General features: G+C 46.9%; 1 protein-coding gene across 4 annotated transcripts in view; it reads left to right on the forward strand.

The window, feature by feature from the left end:
• The window catches only part of FBXL2 (F-box and leucine rich repeat protein 2), a 134,893-nt gene that overhangs the window by 73,473 nt on the left and 42,837 nt on the right, over positions 1-18,583 (forward strand). For 3 of the 4 annotated variants that reach the window (XR_008422656.1, XM_053904082.1, XM_053904084.1), the window contains 8 exons: positions 4,450-4,518; positions 4,619-4,714; positions 5,175-5,301; positions 5,424-5,498; positions 7,003-7,133; positions 8,872-8,968; positions 10,133-10,177; positions 10,759-10,815. Coding sequence is in view for 3 of the 4 variants with exons in the window: in XM_053904082.1 (XP_053760057.1) it covers positions 4,450-4,518; positions 4,619-4,714; positions 5,175-5,301; positions 5,424-5,498; positions 7,003-7,133; positions 8,872-8,968; positions 10,133-10,177; positions 10,759-10,815 (697 nt within the window). In the remaining variant the exon portion in view is untranslated. The remainder of the gene's footprint in view (positions 1-4,449; positions 4,519-4,618; positions 4,715-5,174; positions 5,302-5,423; positions 5,499-7,002; positions 7,134-8,871; positions 8,969-10,132; positions 10,178-10,758; positions 10,816-18,583) is intronic. The other variant, XM_053904083.1, reaches the window with a different exon arrangement.

Consider the following 18,583-nt stretch of genomic DNA (forward strand, 5'->3'; position numbering starts at 1 on the left):
TCTCTGATACATGTTTTCCCTTTTGTGTTTTCCCCCCCTGATCATTCTGGCTACAGGTTTATTAAGTTTAATGATATTCTGAAAAAACCACCTTTGGGTTTAAAAAAATTTTTTTATTGTTTTCCTTTTTGCTGCCTCATTGATATACATTCTGATCTTTTATTCTCTTCTTTTGTTTACTTTGGGTTCATTTGATCTTCTTTTTTCTGGTTTCTTAACATGAAAGCTTAAGTCATTCGCTTGAGACCTATTTCCCTTTACTAGAATGGAAAGTTAGTGCTATAAATTTCTCCCAAAGTACTGATTTAATAGCATTTCACAAATTTGAATTCTTTGTTTGCATTTTCATTCCATTAAAACTGTATTCTGTTTCTCTTTTGATTTCTCCTTTGACCATGGGTTATTGAGAAGTGTATTAATTAGTTTCCAGAAATCTGGCGTTTCCAGATTTTTATATTATTGATTACTAATTTAATTCAATTGTGATCTGTGAATATACTTTATATGACTTGAATCCTTTTAATTTTATTAAAACTTGTTTTGTAGCCAAGAATATGGTCTGTCTTGGTAAATGTTCATATGAACTTGAACTGCTGTGGGGTGGAGTGTTCTATAAATATCAATTAGATCAAGATGATTGAGAGTGATGGTCAAGTGTTTTATATCTTTACTGATTTGCTGACTTCTTATTTGATCGACAGTTACATTGAAATCTCTGCCTATAATTTTGTATTTGTTTCTCTTTGCAGTTCTGTCACTGTATTTCTTCATGTATTTTGAAGATCTGTTATTAGGTATATACACATTTAGGGTGCTGTGCCTTTATGATGGATTGACCATGTATCACTATCACATGGCCTTCTTTTATTTCTGGTAGTATTCTTTGCTGTGAGGTCTACGCCATCTGATTATCACATAGACACTCCAGATTTCTTTGATTAGTGTTGGCATGGCATGTTTTTCTGTTCTTTTACTTTTCACTGATTTGTATCTTTATATTTAAAGTTAGTTTCTTGTAAGCAATGTATGGTTGGATGTTGCTTTTTTGATCCATTATTACAATCTCTGCTTTTTAATTTGGGTATTTAGATTATTTAAATTTAATGTGATAATTGATATGATATGGTTGGTTTTATATCTACTCTCTTGCTATTTGTTTTCTATTTGTCCCATACACTTTTTTCTTTCCCTTTCGTCTTTGTCTGCCTTTTTCTGGATTAAGAATTTGTTATGGTTCCATTTTTTATCCTTTTTTGGATTAGAGCTGTAATGTGTTATTTTATAATTTAATTGTTGTTTTGGAGTTTATAACGTACATCTTGGACTTATAATGTACCCTCAAATTATATTACATATCAATTCCAGTTTTCCTCACTCAGCCTTTATGCTATTATTGCTACACATTTTCAATCTACATATAATATAAATTCCACACTAGATTGTTAGTAGTTTTTAATAGTCAATTATTTTTTAAGAGATTTAAATAACTAAAAAATTGACTTCATATACCCAAGTAGTTACTGTTTCCAATTCTTCATTCCTTTGTGCAGATACAAATTGTCATCTAGTGTCACTCTTTTTTCTACCTAAAGACTGTTCTTTAACATTTCTTGTACCGCAGATCTGATTAATTCTTTCAGCTCTTTTTTTTTTTTTCCTTCTTCTTCTAGTTTTGAAAGAGAGAAAGAGCACGAGTTGAATAGGGGCAGAGAGAAAGGGAGACACAGAATCTGAAGCAGGCTCCACACTGTCAGCAAAGAGCCTGAAGCAGGGCTCGAACTCACAGACTTTGAGATCGTGACCTGAGCCTAAGTCAGAGGTTTAACTGACTGAGCCACCAGGTGCCCCTCTTTCAGCTCTTCTGTGTCTGAAAAAACTTATTTTTCCTTCACTTTTGAAAAATATTTTTGCTCAGCATAGAATTTTGTTGACAGGGTTTTTTTTTGTTTTCAGTATTTTAAAGATGCTGTTCCTCTGTTTTCTTGCTCTTTTGTTACCTGTGAGAAATCTTCTGTCACCCTTATTTTTCTTTCTCTGTACATAATGTGTCTTTTTCTCTGGTTGCTTTAAGATTACTCCATCACTGCTTTTGACCAATTTGGTTATGATATGCCCTGATGTATTTTTCTTCATATTTCTTGTACTTCAAATTCTTCGAGTTTCTTGGATCTGTAGGTTTATAGTTTTCATAAATTTTGGAAAAACTTTGGCCAATACTTCTTCAGATATCCACTACCCCCCCTCCCTAACCTCCTATTCCTTGGAGACTCCCAGTCACATGTATATTAGGTTGCTTGAAGCTGTCCCACAACTCATTCATGTTCCGTTCTTTTTATTTTTTCTTGTTTTCTTTCCATGTTTCATTTTGGATAGTTTCTATTGCTATGTCTTCAAGATCACCAATATTTTCTTCCACAATGTCTCATCTGCTGTTAATCCCATCCAGGAAATTTTTTATCTCAGCCATTGTCTGAAAGTTTAATTTGGGTCTTTAAAAATATCTCTGATGTCTCTACATGGCATATTTAATGAACATAACTTATTTAATCTTTAGGTAGCACCATAGAACTACATTCTACAGAACACAGTTGTAATAACTTTTAATGTCTTTGTCTGCTATCTCGAATATTTGTGTCAGTTCTGGGTCAGCTTTGATTGAAAATTTGTCCTCATTATGGTTGTGTTTTCCTTCTTCTTTGAATGCATGGCAACTTTTTGTTCAATGCCAGACATCGTGAGTTTTATTTTGGTAGCTGAATATTTTGTATTCCTATAACTGTTCTTGAGTTTTGTTCTGGACACAGTTGAGTTATTTGGACATAGTTCTCTTCAACCCCTTTTCTTTTTTAAATTTGTTAAGTTGGACTGAAGCAGTGTTTCGTCGAGGGCTAATTGTATACCTGAAGCAATGAGTTCTCAGTGCTCTACCCAGTGTCCCACAGATTAAGATGATTTGCATTGTTGGCTTGTGGGAATGGGCACTTTCCTGACTCCGGGTAGGCTCTGGCTGTTGTTCCCTTTAACGGTTTTTAAGGATTCTTTCCCTGGCTTTGGGTAGTTTCCACATACGCATATGCTCTGATTAGTACTCTACTGAGTTCTTGAGGGGAACCCTCTAAAGTTCTCTCTGCTCTAATACTCTTCTCTGATCATTCTAATCACCTTGGTCAGACTTTGGGCTCCATATCTTCAACTTCGGCATTCCACCAGGCTCTAGCTCACTTCCATAGCACCCTGCCAGGGCAGAAGGAGCAGATAAGAGTGACATGTGGTTTGAGGCCAGGTTTGGGAGACATTTGGCTACTGTATGCAAGAATCGGGACTCACCCCTAAAGATACATTGAAGCTGTATCTCAGGAAAATGCAGATGAGCGGAGCCAGTCCAAGCTGATATGTTAAAGAGTAGGTGGAGAGGAAGAGATATTTAATTTTCCACTTCTGGCCTTGCTACCAACCCACAAATTATTGAGGAAGTTGCCTTTTGTGACTGAGTATTTGCACCAGTAGCTGGATGGTTCTTCATACTGATCAACCACTGACCCTATCAATGGCCAAAGATGGTTTCTCCAGGAAGGCTCTTAAATAACCAAATGGCAGCATGGCACAATACAAGAAAGATTCAACCCCCTTGCTTCGAACTGATTTTTCTATAAAGAGAAGTAACAAGGAGCCAGGCCTCCACCCTCAGATATCAACCCACCAAGGTGTGGGTTGAAGGAGAATTATGACCGATGCATAGTCAGTCTTAGGCTTTGCTTCTCAACGTGTAGTTCCAGAGCAGCAGCACTGGCATCACTTGGGAATTTTGTAGAAATGCAGACAGGAAGGAAGGAAAAGGAAGAAAAGGAAGAAAGAAGGGAAGGAAGGAAAAGAAGGAAGTGAAGGAAGGGAGGGAGGGAGGAAGGGAGGGAGGGAGGAAGGGAGGAAGGGAGAGATAAAGAAAAGGAAGGGAAGGAAGGAAGGAAAGGAGAGGAAGGAAGGAAAGGAAAGAAAGAAGGAAAAAAAGAAAAAAGAAGGAAGGAAAGGACATAAAAAAAGAGAAAGAAAGAAAAGGAAGAAGGGAAGGAAGGAAAAGAAAAGAAAGGGAGGGAGACGGATGGAGGAAGGGAAGGAAAAGAAGAAAGGAAAGGAAGAGAAAGAAGAAGGAAGGAAGGAAGAAAGAAAAAAACACAGACCGTTAAGCAGTTTGCTTAGCAGTACCGTTGAATCTGCACTGTGGGAAGAACCCCAGCTGTTTCACGTGCACATTAAAGTTTGCTGAGCACCAGTACCTAAAGTCGGCCATAATATATTGTACTCTTAAAATTTGTGGAGAGTAAGTCTCATGTTAAATGCTCTTTGCACAATAAAACAAAATTTTTAGCTCGAGGAGCACTGTTCTAAATGTGGATGGTGACCCGCGCCCTCTAGTGGCTGTCCAGGGAGTTTTTAAATGTTTTCTCTTTTTAGGACCTTTGCACAGAACTGCCGCAACATTGAACATTTAAACCTCAACGGTTGCACCAAAATCACTGACAGGTAAGTAACGAGAGTTAGTTCGGTGGCTAATTGACCATGCGGAGAGTGAGGGGAGAGAAACATGGTTGAAAATATCTTTAGTGTGTCTGCTCTTTTCCAGCACATGTTATAGCCTTAGCCGATTCTGTTCCAAGCTGAAACATCTGGATCTGACTTCCTGTGTGTCTATTACAAACAGCTCCTTGAAGGGGATCAGGTAAGCGTGCCCGCTGCCTGGAGAAACACCCTAACCTACGAGCATCCTGGTGTGTCTAAACCTTTCCATCTATCTTTTTGTTTTTTAATTTTTCAAATGTTTATTTTTGAGAGAGAGAGGGAGAGACAGTGCTAGTTGGGAGGGGCAGAGGGAGAGAGGGAGACACAGAATCCGAAGCGGGCTCCAGGCCCCCAGCCATCAGCACAGAGCCCGACACGGGGCTCGCACTCACCGACCACGAGATCGTGACCTGAGCCAAAGGCCAAAGTCGGACGCTGAACTGACTGAGCCCCCGGGGCGCCCCGTCTGAAACCTAGCGGTCCCATCGGAACAAGAAATAGGAGACTCTGGTCAGAGCCATTTTCTCTCCCCGAGTGGCTTGTGATTTACCGAGCTCACGCTCGGTAATCTCTCCGTGGGACGGGTTGCCCACGCGTCGCGTCGCCTCTCGTTCCCCCAGTGAGGGCTGCCGAAACCTGGAATACCTGAACCTGTCGTGGTGTGACCAGATCACGAAGGACGGCATCGAGGCGCTGGTGCGAGGTTGTCGCGGCCTGAAAGCCCTGCTCCTGAGGGGCTGCACGCAGGTACCGAGGGGCCGGCGACACACGGCGGGGGCCCCTCACCGGAGAGCTGCTGCTGGTCCCTCCTGGTTCTCCGCCGCGCCCGCAGCCCGTTCCCTCCTCTTCTGTTTTCTGTGTCCGCTCAGTTAGAAGACGAAGCCCTGAAGCACATTCAGAATTACTGCCACGAGCTCGTGAGCCTCAACCTACAGTCCTGCTCGGTAAGTGACGCGCTTCCCTGGGGGCGCCCTCCCCCGGGGTCCGCTGCGGGCCCCGCCTCTAGGCACCCAGGCAGGGGGTGGGGGGTCAGCACACCCTCGTTTCCCAGTCTGTGTCCTCGCGCGATCCGTCGCTTTGCCACAAGATGAAAGAATGACAGTCGAAGCGAAATGGCCCATCCGGAGCCGCTGACGTTTCCCCTACAACTGGGGTCTTGGTCTGTTGTAAGATACCAGGAATTCCGTGAACCAGTCACGAACCTGAAGGAATCCCTGGTAAGGTCTCAGTGTTTTGTTTTGTTCTCTTAACTTCTAAAATGGGGAGGATGACGGTCGTCACATCTCAGTGGATGAAGTGAAATGACAGATGTGACGGTGCGTTGAAAGATAAAGGATAAATGCGAGATCAAGGTGTCACTTCCGTCATGGCGTTAGCGTGCGAGACGCGCCTGTTGCTTCCTCACTGCCATTGTCACTGTTGACCCTTGAAGAGGCCGCGTGCTGCGTCCTGCGGGTGTCTCAAGGGGAGCATGAGTTTTGAGAAGAGTAAGAGAAATTCGTTGCACGCGCTACTTAGTGAACGAATCATATGAGTCTTTGGAATCCTTGATGGTGGCAGATACAAGAGAAACCGCCTTCCGGACAAGTAACGACCTGACGGGCGCTGTTCAGTGTTCAGACCCTGAATTGTGTTAGGAGAGCACTGACAGGTGACTTCACGTGCAGTGTCAACGTGCGAGCAACTTGTCAATCTTTTAGTGACTTCTGCCACTTGCTATTTTCTAAAACATTTGGGGGCATGTTATAAATATATACATATATGATTTAGACGGTAGATATTTAAAGCATTAATCTGTAGAAATTCAACCAAAAATTGTTCTGTCACTTAACCGGGCAATTCCTACGAGCTCTTTATCCAATGTGATTTTTAACACGAGTTTATGAACTTTTCCTGAAAAAAACAAAATCAAATCAATGCCGGGGAGGAAAACGGAATTTTAAAGTTTCACTCCCTGTCAGTAGCACTCAGGTGTGTTGAAGCTGTGCGGAGGTGACAAACACGGGTCCGCCCTGTGCGTCACCTTGTTTTATGTATATATGTACGTATTTATTCTTTTTTTTAAGCATGTTCTTCGTTTTTTTAATGTTTATTTATTTTTGACAGAGACAGACAGAGACAGAGCATGAGCGGGGGAGAGGCAGAGAGAGAGAGGGAGACACAGAACCTGAAACGGGCTCCGGGCTCCGAGCCGTCAGCACGGAGCCCGCCGCGGGGCTCGAACCCACGGACCGCGAGGTCACGACCCGAGCCGAAGTCGGCCGCCCGACCGACTGAGCCCCCCCACCCCCCCGGGTGCCCCTCACCTTGTTTCGTTGAAATCGTTAGGGTGAAATGCTAGTAACTGGCAGCCCAGACCCGCCGGCCGGCGCTAGATCGCGTTTTGCTGCCCTCCTTCCGGCATCGCCGGTGCCTTCTGACGCCCCTTCCTGTTCTGGTTTTCCGCAGCGCGTGACGGACGAAGGAGTCGTGCAGATATGCCGCGGCTGCCATCGGCTGCAGGCCCTGTGCCTCTCCGGCTGCAGCCACCTCACGGACGCCTCCCTCACGGCCCTGGCTCTCAACTGCCCGCGACTCCAGTGAGTGCGCCGCGCTTTGGCTTCGCAGCTCGGAGCCCGCGGCCGGAGGTCCCCCCGCAGGAGGGGAGAGGCTCGCGAGCGGGTGGAGTGGGTGGTGACGGAGGAGGCGGCGGCGGCTTTCGTCACTCGGGTTGGGGCGGGACGGAGCGTAACCGGTTCGCTTAGGGACGGGAGGGCGCGAAGCCGGCCGCCGCCCCGGAGTCTGAACTGCAACTTCTTGACGGACTTCACCCGTGTGCCCGCCTGATTTGCCCCATCCTGTCACGGCCGCTGACGTCAGAGCGCCCTGACGGTGTCACCACGATAGCCTCACATCCAGACGTTACCAGATTCTCCTCCAAACCAGTCACTAAATGGACAGAAGTGGGGGGAGATCACAGTCGCTTTATCTGTCATCTTCCCTAGCGGAAGGAGGTCTTGTTTTAACAAAAACGATTGGTTTTCTGATCCTCCAGAAGTACTGTGGATCTTAAAACTTTTTTTTTTTTAATTTTTTTTTTTAACGTTTATTTTTGAGACAGAGAGAGACAGAGCATGAACGGGGGAGGGTCAGAGAGAGAGGGAGACACAGAATCTGAAACAGGCTCCAGGCTCTGAGCTGTCAGCACAGAGCCCGACGCGGGACTCGAACTCACGGACCGCGAGATCATGACCTGAGCCAAAGTCGGCCGCTCAACCGACTGAGCCACCCAGGTGCCCTGAATCTTAAAACTTTAATAATGGCAGCAAAATGCTAACGCTAACGTCAGTTGAACTCCCATATCATTATCACATTCGATCCTCCCCACATCTCTAGGAGACATGCACTGCTATTCCCACTTGTCTGGCAGAGGGGAAACCAGGGCTCCAGGAAAATCACATAATATACTGAGTCACGTGATGAGTAGGAAGTAAAAGTAGAGTTTGAACTTGAAACGTTGACCTCAGAACCGGCCATCTTAACCCCTGTGCAAGAGGCGGAAAAAGGATACTTCTTTCCTTGTTTACTTGTCGGTGAAACTGATCCATTTCCCCTGTTTTGGCCAGTTTCCCATCTCCTAAGGACTGTCTGTTGTCTCTTCATTAGGGATGATTCTGGGGAATTTTGATATTTTTGAATAGGGGAAGGAATGTGGATGATCAAAACTTGTCAGAAGGTGGTCAGAATTACTGCTGTAAAGGGAGTATTTCACTTCAGAGTGTTATTTATCCCTCTGTCCCTGTTAAGCATGGGCATTGAGAATTAACTCATGTTTTTTCACTGGCTGCAAAGTTTTAAAATTGCCTTTATGGTAACTGGGAATTTCATTAAATTCAGTATATATCAAGACGATTTTGTTCAGTAAAAGTTGATTTTAATTGTGTTTAAAAGTCAACAAATATTAGATGGGAGCGCCCGGGGGGCTTAGTTGGTTAGGTGTCTGACTCTTAATCTTGGCTTAGGTCTTGATCTCAGGGTTGTGAGTTTGAGTCCTGCGTTGGGCTCGAGCCTACTTACAAAACATTCAACAAATATTGGAATAATGCTTAAAAACAACAGCAGCAACAATGTCCTGGTTTTGTGGAAAGATTGTTGGGTTCACTCCCAAGTTTGGGCTGGAACTTTGGGCCGTAGAGCAGGCCACGTGTCTCCTTAAGCCTCCTTCCCCTCATCTGGGCGGGGGACAGCAGTCCTCAGGACTGTTTCAGAAGCGGAGGTGTGTCAGCAGAAGAAAGTCAAGAGTGTGCATCACAAAGTTTGTTTTCTCTTGTTAACCAGTCACTACCTTTTCCTCCCGTGCGCTTCGCATCCCAGGATTTTGGAGGCTGCTCGGTGTTCCCATTTGACTGATGCAGGCTTTACACTTCTAGCTCGGGTAAGGCAGAGCTTTCAAAAAACAAAACCCAACTAATTCACCACCCTCACTTCCAAAGGACTCGCAGTGGTTTTGGGGTGTGCAAAGTGCGTGTCCTGTCAGAGTTGACCAAGTGGTGTTCTTGGTATTCTACCAAGTAGAATGGCGGGCACAGGGTGCATTTCCCCATTGTCCCAGAAAGCTCAGGGGGCCCCGCAGGAGGTCCTGGAGCAGTCTGGACCTGTCACCTGGTCAGGTGGGACCACAACGAGAACGTCCTCCCTGCGGTACGTGCCCTTCCCCACCGCGCACCCTGACCCAGCCTCTTGGTGCCTCCTCCAGGTGGGCTGTGCCCCACCTCTGTTCCCTTTTCCGCCTCACCTGGCAGACGTGACCATCATGGAGGTCCCCTCTGGCCTGCTGCCGGGAACCCGTGGCCTTGTGGGGACGGTGATACGCTCCCTTCCTCCTCCCCTAACCTTCACCTGTCCACACTGTGCCCAAGCACCACGCCCCATGCCTTCCCAGAGCCTCTTCTGTGGCTAAAATGTACAGGATGATATCCATGAGCCGCTAGGAAGGTGGAGGCCACTGCCTTTCGGGGTGAGAGAAGGAGGCGCAGCCCAGGGCAGCCGCATTCCCATTTAAGTGAGTGTGATTCAGAAGGCACTGCTCACAAGTGCTGGCTCGCTGGGTCAGCTTAGGGACAGGGCACCCCCTTCCTGGAGGAGAGTAAGGGAGGCGGGGCCGGTTCATACAGGGGCAGGGCACGCCCCTTCCTGGAGGAACGTGAGGGAGGCGGGGCCAGTTCACACAGGGGCAGGGCACGCCCCTTCCTGGAGGAGCGTGAGGGAGGCGGGGCCAGTTCACACAGGGGCAGGGCACGCCCCTTCCTGGAGGAGCGTGAGGGAGGCGGGGCCAGTTCACACAGGGGCAGGGCACGCCCCTTCCTGGAGGAGCGTGAGGGAGGTGGGGCCAGTTCACACAGGGGCAGGGCACGCCCCTTCCTGGAGGAACGCGAGGGAGGCGGGGCCAGTTACCACAGGGGCAGGGCACGCCCCTTCCTGGAGGAGCTTGAGGGAGGCGGGGCCAGTACGCGCGCACGCACACACGCACGCACGCACGCCATTAGTGCTGCCCTGACCACTGACCGCATGGTGGGGGTGGTTTTATTGGCTTTTTCAGAATTGCCACGATCTGGAGAAGATGGATCTTGAAGAATGCGTCCTGGTGAGTAGACCCCTGACAAGCCCTGCTAGCGCTGGCCCCTCGGCCCCGACGGCGGGCCTCAGCCACTCACCCACACCCCACCTGGCTGTTGTGTGCACCCCGCCTGCCGCCGTGTGCGTCTCGGGGCCTGGGGACCCACGAGGGCCTGACAGCGGGCTGCATGGACTTTGGGCTCCTCTCAGCCACCCGGCTACAGCTGAGACGTTCAGCTCCATCGTTTGCAGACGTCGAAATATTATTTACGTCTTAACCAGAGCCGAAGGGAGACTTAAGCTTGCATGTCCAGTGATGGGGTGACTCTACAGGGGAGAATCCTGGGGGACCCTCCTTACCTACTTCCTGTGTGTCCCCGTCCCTGGGCCCTCGTGGGGCCCGAGAGGAGAGCCCAGAGAGCAGCTTAGCGACCATACGAGTGGGCAGGTGTGAGGTTGCCTGCAGCGAGAGGAGCCCCCAGCCCGGGTGTGCTGGAGATGAGCTTTCGGTTCCGTTTCACACCTTCGGTGCTCGTGTTCAGGAGAAGCCCACGTCAGGTGCTAGGTTCTGGCGTAGAAGCCACACTGACACGGCATGTTTGTCTGCAGATAACCGACAGCACTCTCATCCAGCTCTCCGTCCACTGTCCCAAGCTGCAAGCCCTGGTGAGTTCGGGATTTTCGTGACATCACGCGCCGCTTAGGGACGAAAGAGCTCTCCCCTGGCACCGAGAGTCTCTTTGGTTTTCCTTTCCGTAAAGGCGCCATCATTCTTGGTTTCAAAGATCTGTTAGTCGGGCTAACTTGGGAGGCAGGGTATCTGAATGTTCCCGCTTTCATTTTACGATGCAAACCTAGTCTAGAGACCTGCGTCCTTACCGCTCCGTTCACAGTCATCGTCTCAGGGACGGTGAACTTAGCGTGTTTCGATGATAGATCTAGACAAGAGATTGAGGCCATCCTTGTGTCGTACGTGCATTCCATACCTGCTCGCATGTATCTACAGGGGGACGGGCATGAAAATACCTGGCAGGGTCCTAAATGAGCCGTGAAAAGTGTCACCGAGACTCTTGGCCACGCGGACCTCTCGTGCACATTTCACGAGCGGCCGTTAGACGGCGAGCGAGCCCGGACAAGGAAGGCATCCTTGCGTTCACTGGGCGAGCCCGTGTAAGCTGTGCTGTGCCCCTGGACACACTGCCTCGTTTTAATCCCCCCCACAGCCCTGGGTGGAGGCACCCTGGACGTCCCCTTTTTAGCGGTGAGCACCCTGCGGCTCAGAGCAGCTAAGAAACTTGCCCGAAGTCGCACGACTGCTCAGAGGCCCCAGATCTCTTGGCCTCCACGGAGTCTGGTCTTTCTCCTCCCCCTGAGGCACACCACAGGTTTTTCTTAAGCTACAGAAACTGTGGTCTTTGAAACTTGCTCTCTCCTCAGGGGCTAGAACTTTTTATAACGTCATTCAAACTCCTTTGGCCTTGAGTTATCGTCCCCACCAGTTTCCCTTATGGTCACATTTCCTCTGGATACTTTTTCCTCCAGGTACAAGTCCAGCTGGACGTGGACAGCTCTGGTACTTTCTTTTTTTGTGAGGGGTCTGGAGTCAGATTGTATCCAAACCCTCTAAATTGTCTCCCTCCCTACATGTCTGCATATGGAATGCAGATAATTTTGTAGTGCTGCCTTTACTCCCCAATTAGTTCAGATCCAGTTTTATAATTGACTTGACCGTCTCCATTCCTATCCCCCTTGACCCCCAGGCTCTCAGAGATGGGAAATTCAGGAGCCCTGTGCTTTATTTCCCACTTCAACCCCTCCTCTTGGCTGCTCAGGGTTCTTGCTGCCCTGCCCTGAGGTACCCTGCACTCAGGCTCCCAGGCCTTCATCAGCATCCACCAGAAATCTCAGATCAGGGTGGAGGGCCCCAAGTGGAGGCCCACCAGGCACAGCAAACCTCCTACTAGCTCTGTGCCTCCCGAGGAGTGTGGGGCCCGCTGGCGACAGAGTGGGTCCGTCTGACAGATGTCAGGTGTTCTCCCGGCAGGGACACTGGCGACTGAAAGTCTTCCCCATCTTGTCCCTATACTTCTACAAGCTCCTTCTATAAATGGGACTTAGAATCAAAGATGAGCTATAATAAAGCCAAAAGTCCAAGAGCCCCAAATAAAAACTAAGAAGGATTATTAGCAGACAAGCAGGGAAACAGTGGCAGTTGCAGTCTAAGCTTAGCGTTGATCATGCGTAATCGCCGGGACAGAACAAAGAACGATCTGGATTACGTCTGTTGCACGTTCACCCCATTCAGCCTACGAACCCCTGTTGGCCACCGCATGCCAGGCTCTATTCTAGGCCCCGGAGAATAAAAGACGGGTCATCAGGGGGCACCTGGTGGCTCAGTCGGTTGAGCGTCTGACTCGACTTCAGCTCAGGTTGTGATCTCGTGGTTTGTGAGTTCCTGCTTGGCATTCTCTCTCTCCCTCGCTCTGCCCCTCCTCCACTCGCACGCTCTCAAAATGAATAAACTTAAAAGACATAAGGAAACTTTTTCAAAAATGAAAAACAATTCACCAGGAGAGGCCAACTTGATGCTCACTCTGAAACTCTGGAGAGGTGGCCTGGATCCTCGTTTTGGGGATACCGTGCTCCGGGAGCGCTAGGCACTGTGACGGGGGCAGCCCTCGGGTGAGAGCGCGGGCCTGGGGAGAAATGCGCGTCTCCCGTGCGGACGGCGCCCGTGTGCAGCGCCCGTGCCCGCAGCGCACCCGGAGGTTAGAGGCCGGCAGGCCGTGAGTGTGCCCAGTGACTCCTGCCCATCCCTTCCCCGCAGGCCTCATGCTGAGCCAGGCGGCCACGGAGAGCAGCCCCGTGCCGGCCAGCGGGCGGCCCGCCTTATTGAGGGAGCTTCAGATGGTGCTGTCTCTCGACAGAGCTGGGGGTGGGCCTCTCTGGGGTCCCCCTCGGGGACCGCGACCCCAGCCTGCAGAGATCAGAGGAGGCAGTTACTACTGGGGGGAAGGCTCCACAGACTCAGAATTTTGGAAGACGGCTTTTGTGTCTTACTGTAAAGATCTGCGAGCAGGAGGACGGAAGTGACCGCCGGTCCAAAGCCAGGTGACCATCACGTTTCACCTCCCAACATTTCAGTTTCCGAGGCCGTCCTTAGACGCGCCCTAGTTTTAACTTGTAGGCTTAAGCCGTGTCACCGGTAGGTTCTGTTGATTTTCAAACTTGCTTTGTTTCCTGCTTTCGTTTTCAATGCCAGAGCCGTTCGGAGGGACTTTTAAAAATCTTATTATGCAATTCATTTGTCCCAGAGGCTATCCAAGAAGAATTTTAGCAGTTTATTATATACACATTTAAAAAAAAATTTTTTTTAACATTTATTTGTTATTGAGAGACAGAGCATGAGCAGGGGAGGGGCAGAGAGAGGAGGAGACACAGAATCGGAGGCAGCCTCCAGGCTCCGAGCTGTCAGCACAGAGCCCGACGCGGGGCTCGAACTCACAAGCCACGAGATCGTGACCTCAGCTGAAGTCGGACGCTTAACCGACTGAGCCCCCCAGGCGCCCCAGGCAGTTTATTATATTAAAGAGTAAGGAATATACCCTAAAAGCAAAAGCCCCATTCCTGTCTTCATTGCTGTAGAGCTTTATCTTTCATCCAGATTGGTCACAGCTCAGGGATGTTGTGTAGGAAGCCCAGGCCATCAGGGGCCTGGTCAGTCACTGCGCTTTCAGAATGACAAGCATTTAAGTCACCCAATTGCTAGAAGGCCGCTCCTGGGGATATGAGACAATCTCATTATCGAAATGCTACTCAACTGCTCTAAAGGAAAAGTAGGGACTGGGTACCATTTAGGTGAATACGTTGTCCATTTTAAGGTGAAACATTTAACGCCTTGGAAGATAACAGCATGAAGCAGACTGTGTGCTGTCGATGTCTCAGTGTCGCAGCTCACAATCTGACCAGCATCTCCTGTCTTTCCCAGCCACTCCTATCACCCACCTGCAACCCGAATCGAACCTAAATGGGTACTTTGAACCCACCATCTTGGGATGGCCAGTCCCCACTTGATGTCCCCTCCCTCTCCCTTAGATCGTCTGGTCGCTTATTAACTCACTCCCTTGAGCTTCAAGATTCACCTTCACTTAGCACAGCTGTCGTTCTGTTTAATGCTCAGCTGCTGAGCCCAGGTGTTCTTAATTTTTTTTAAGTTTACTTATTTGTTTTGAGAGACAGAGACAGCATGAGTGGGGGAGGGGCAGAGAGAGAAGGAGAAAGAATCCCGAGAAGACCCCACGCTGTCAGCGCAGCGCCCCATGCGGGACTCGAACCCGTGGAACCGTGAGACCGTGAGTCGGAAGCTTGACCGACTGAGACACCCAGCTGCCCCTGCTGAGCCAGCCTCAAAGCAGGAGCAGGCATGAGGTCGATAAGGGCTTACCAGCCGTTTGTGTGCTGGAAACAGAACATACTCTTAGCCTGACGGAAGCCATGGCTGGGCTTCAGAGGGAGGGAGGAGGGGACATGAGGCTCAGTGGCAGGCAGGACCAGGGCCTCACGGCTCCTGCTAAGTGGGCAGACCTGTCCCTCTCCAGGGTCTCTGTGAGACCTCCCAGGCTGACGGTGAGAAGCGGAGGTGAGGGCTCGCAGTCCGAAGGCCCGGTGTTGCGTGGCGTGCCCGAGAGCCAGCTGGCCCATATTTTGCTTCCAAATTAGGGACCCTGGTTTATTCATGCCTTCCGGTTATCTCAGCTTAGAATGCTGAGCTCCACTAGACTCGGATCACTCCTGAAGCTATGAGCAGAGCAACTCCAAGCCCACAGGGGACCCACAAATCCTGTACCAGCTGCTGGGGCTAAACCCCACTCCCAGTACACAGTATCCCATGGCTAAGACTTTAAGTTTATTCTCACTAAGGTCTTATCCTCCGATGTGGGTGCATACAAATTTATGATGGCTGGCTATATCTTCCTGATGAATTGACATTTTTATCACTATTAAATGTTCTTTATCACTGAAAAAACTCATTGTCTGGAAGTCTACCAATATTAATATGTCTTCTTATGCTTACTTTTTGCCTGGCATCTCATTTTCTTCCAGCTTATCTATGTTTTTATATATAAAGACTGGCTTGCTTTTATCCAGTTTGAAAAACTCTCTTTTAATGGAAATGTTTAGTCCTTTATATTTAATGTAATATTGATACGGTTGGGTGTTTTCTCCTTTTGTTTTCTATTCTTTGCCCCTCTTTTCCCACCTTCTTTTTGGGTTAACTAAATATTTAATTGTATTTTGACTTATCTGTTGGCTTTTTAGCCATATCTCTATGCCTTGAATTTTTTTTTTTTTTTTTTTAGTGGTTACACTCTTAGCAATGGGAATTTAGGAGTAGTCTAGGATTGTGATTTGGACATCAATTCCCAGGAGACAGAGACAGGATCTTCCCTCTCTCCTCTACCAATAGCACCTGGCACAAGGCTTAGCCAGGGGAAACCACTTTCAAATCCTCTTTTGGAACAAAGTGAGATATAAACAAGCCAGCCCAAATCTGAGAAACTTTTGTGTGAGTGATAAAGGTGGTCCCTACAACTATGGTGCTCAGGTCCCAAGGATTGCAGCCCTTTTCTGGAGACTGCCAGCAGCTCCCTGGCCATGCTAGAAACCTTCTATGAGAAGCTGATTTTTTGGAGGAAGGAGCAGTCGAGGAGCTCCTGTAATCAGAAATCCTAAACCCCCTACGTTCCCCTTACTCACAGTATCAAGCAACCTTGTCAAGGCAGCCTGGCCAGCTCCTTCAGTTTCACACTACCAAACTCAGAGAGGTGAGGGGGAGGAAAAGACATTTCTTGTTTCAGTGTTCTTGTTGGAACAGATTTCAGGGCAAGATTCTGGGCCCTGGGGAAGAGGAAAGTGTCTGGATTCCTTAGGTCATGGTCTATCCTAACTTTAACAGACAAGTGGCTTGGATTTTTAATTTTTTTTTTAATGTTTCCATAAATTTCCATTAAGTCCCTGGCTTTTGGTGGGGAGCACTGCCCAGGATGTGGGACATACACACACACATACATGCACACGTGCACATACACACACTTCTGAGTCCTAGGAGACCCCTAGCAGCCTAGTAGAAGTGGAAGAAAGGGGGTGAGAAAAAACAAGTCTGAGTACTATCATATCAGCCTCCTATCTCTGCTGTAAATGAACTTCCTTAGCTTTAAAAATAGCAAGTCCTTCCTTATCAATAATCATTCCAAATGTTTAAAAAATTTTTTTAATGTTTATTTTTGAGAGACAGAGAGACAGAGAGACAGAGCACGAGATGGGGAGGGGCAGAGAGAGAGGGAGACAGAATCCGAAGTAGGCTCCAGGCTCCGAGCTGCCAGCACAGAGCCTGATGCGGGGCTCGAACTCGCGAGCCATGAGATCATGACCTGAGCCAAAGTGAGACGCTTAACTGACTGAGCCACCCAGGTACCCCAATAATCACTCTAAATGTAAGCAGATTAAATTCCTCTATCAGAAGACATAGAGTGGCTAAATGAATAAAAAACCATGACCTAGATACACGACTAGACCTAAAGCAATCTAACTTTACACTTAGAGCTAGAAAGAAGCTGGAAAGGAAGAAGCAAACCAAGCCCAAGGTTAGCCAAAAGAAGAAAATAACAAAGATTAAAGCGGATATAAATTTAAAAGGAGAAAATAGAAAAAAATAAATGAAACAGAGTTTCTTGAAAAAATAAAATTGGCAAACTCTCAGCTAGACTATGGAAAAAAAGAGAAAGGCAAGTAAAGTCAGAAACGAGAAGAGACATTACAACTTAAGATGTGAATACAAAGAATCATGGAGATAACTATGAACAGTTATTTGCCAACAAACTGGATAACCTAGAACAAATGAATGAATTCCTAGAAACATATAACCTACTAAAACTAAGTCATGGAGAAATAGAAATCTTTAATCAGAATCATAACCAGTATAGAGATTGAATCAGTCATCAGAAACCACCTAATGAAAAGCCTGGGACCAAGTAACTTCACTGGTGAATTTTACCAAACACTTAAAGAGGAATTAATGCCAGTCCTTCTCAAAAGTTTTCAAAAACTTAAAGAGATAAAAACACCTCTGAACTCATTTTATAGGCAAACATTACTCTGGTACCAAAGCTAAACACACCACGAGAAAAGAAAATTACAAGCCAATATCCCTATTGAATATAGATGGGTACATCCTCAATAAAATACTAGCAAACTGAATCCAACAGGACATCAGTAGAATAAAGTATAAAATCACAAGATCACTTCAGTAGATGCAGAAAAAGCATTTGTTGAAATTCTGTACCTTTTCATTAAGGCTAAAAAGTCTTAGCCAGAGAGGTTAGATTTAAAAAAAAAAAAAAAAAAAAGATAAAAGACATCAACATTGGCAGGGAAGAAGTAAACATATCCCTGTTTGCAGACAACTTAGTATTATATAGAGAAAACCCCCAAAGACTTCATTTTAAAAACTTAAAGAACTAGTAAATAAATTCAGTAAACTTACAGGATACAAAATCAACATACAAAATTTGGTTGTATTTTGTATACATTAACAAAGAGCTATTTGAAAAGGGGATTAGGAAAAATAATTCAATTTCCAGTAGCGTCAAAAAGAATAAAATACTTAACTAAGGAAGTGCAACACTTACATACTGAAAACTATAAAACATTGATGAAAGAAATGAAACAAATGGAAAGGCATCCCATGTTCCCGGGTTGGAGGAATTAATATTATTAAAATGTCCCATACTACCCAAAGCAATCTACAGATTCAATGCAGTGCGTATCAAAATTTCAAAAATATTTTTTACGGAAATAGAGTGATGCTGTAGTTCATATGGAGCCACTAAAGATCCTGAATAGCCAAAGCAATCCTGAGAAAGAACAAAGCTGAGGGCATCACACTTCTGATTTCAAGTTATATATTGAAACTACAGTAACCAAAACAGTATGGTACTGGTATAAATACCAACATGTAGATCAGTGGAACCCAATAGAGAGCCCAGAAATGAATCCATGTGCATATAGTCAACTGATGTTCCACAAGGATGTCAAGAACACACAATGAGAAAAGGATAATCTCTTCAACAAACGGTGTTGGGAAAACTGGATATCCACATGTAACAGAATGAAATTGGACCTGAACTTTATTCATACATAAAAAAACAACTCAAAAATGAATCAAAGACTTAAATATGAGATCTGAACTGTAAGAATGCTAGAGGAGGGGTGCCCGGCTGGCTCAGTCTGTAGAGCATGCAGCTCTTGATCTCAGAGTCACGAGTTTGAGCCCCACTTTGGACATAGAGATTACACACATACATACATAGACCCCTAGAGGAAAATAGGGGAAAAGCTTTATGACATTGGTCTTGGCAGTGATTTCACAGATATG

The sequence above is a fragment of the Panthera pardus genome, unplaced genomic scaffold (genome assembly GCF_024362965.1).
Source record: "Panthera pardus isolate Hobbes unplaced genomic scaffold, ASM2436296v1 HiC_scaffold_16, whole genome shotgun sequence".
In the NCBI taxonomy this organism is placed as follows: domain Eukaryota; kingdom Metazoa; phylum Chordata; class Mammalia; order Carnivora; family Felidae; genus Panthera; species Panthera pardus.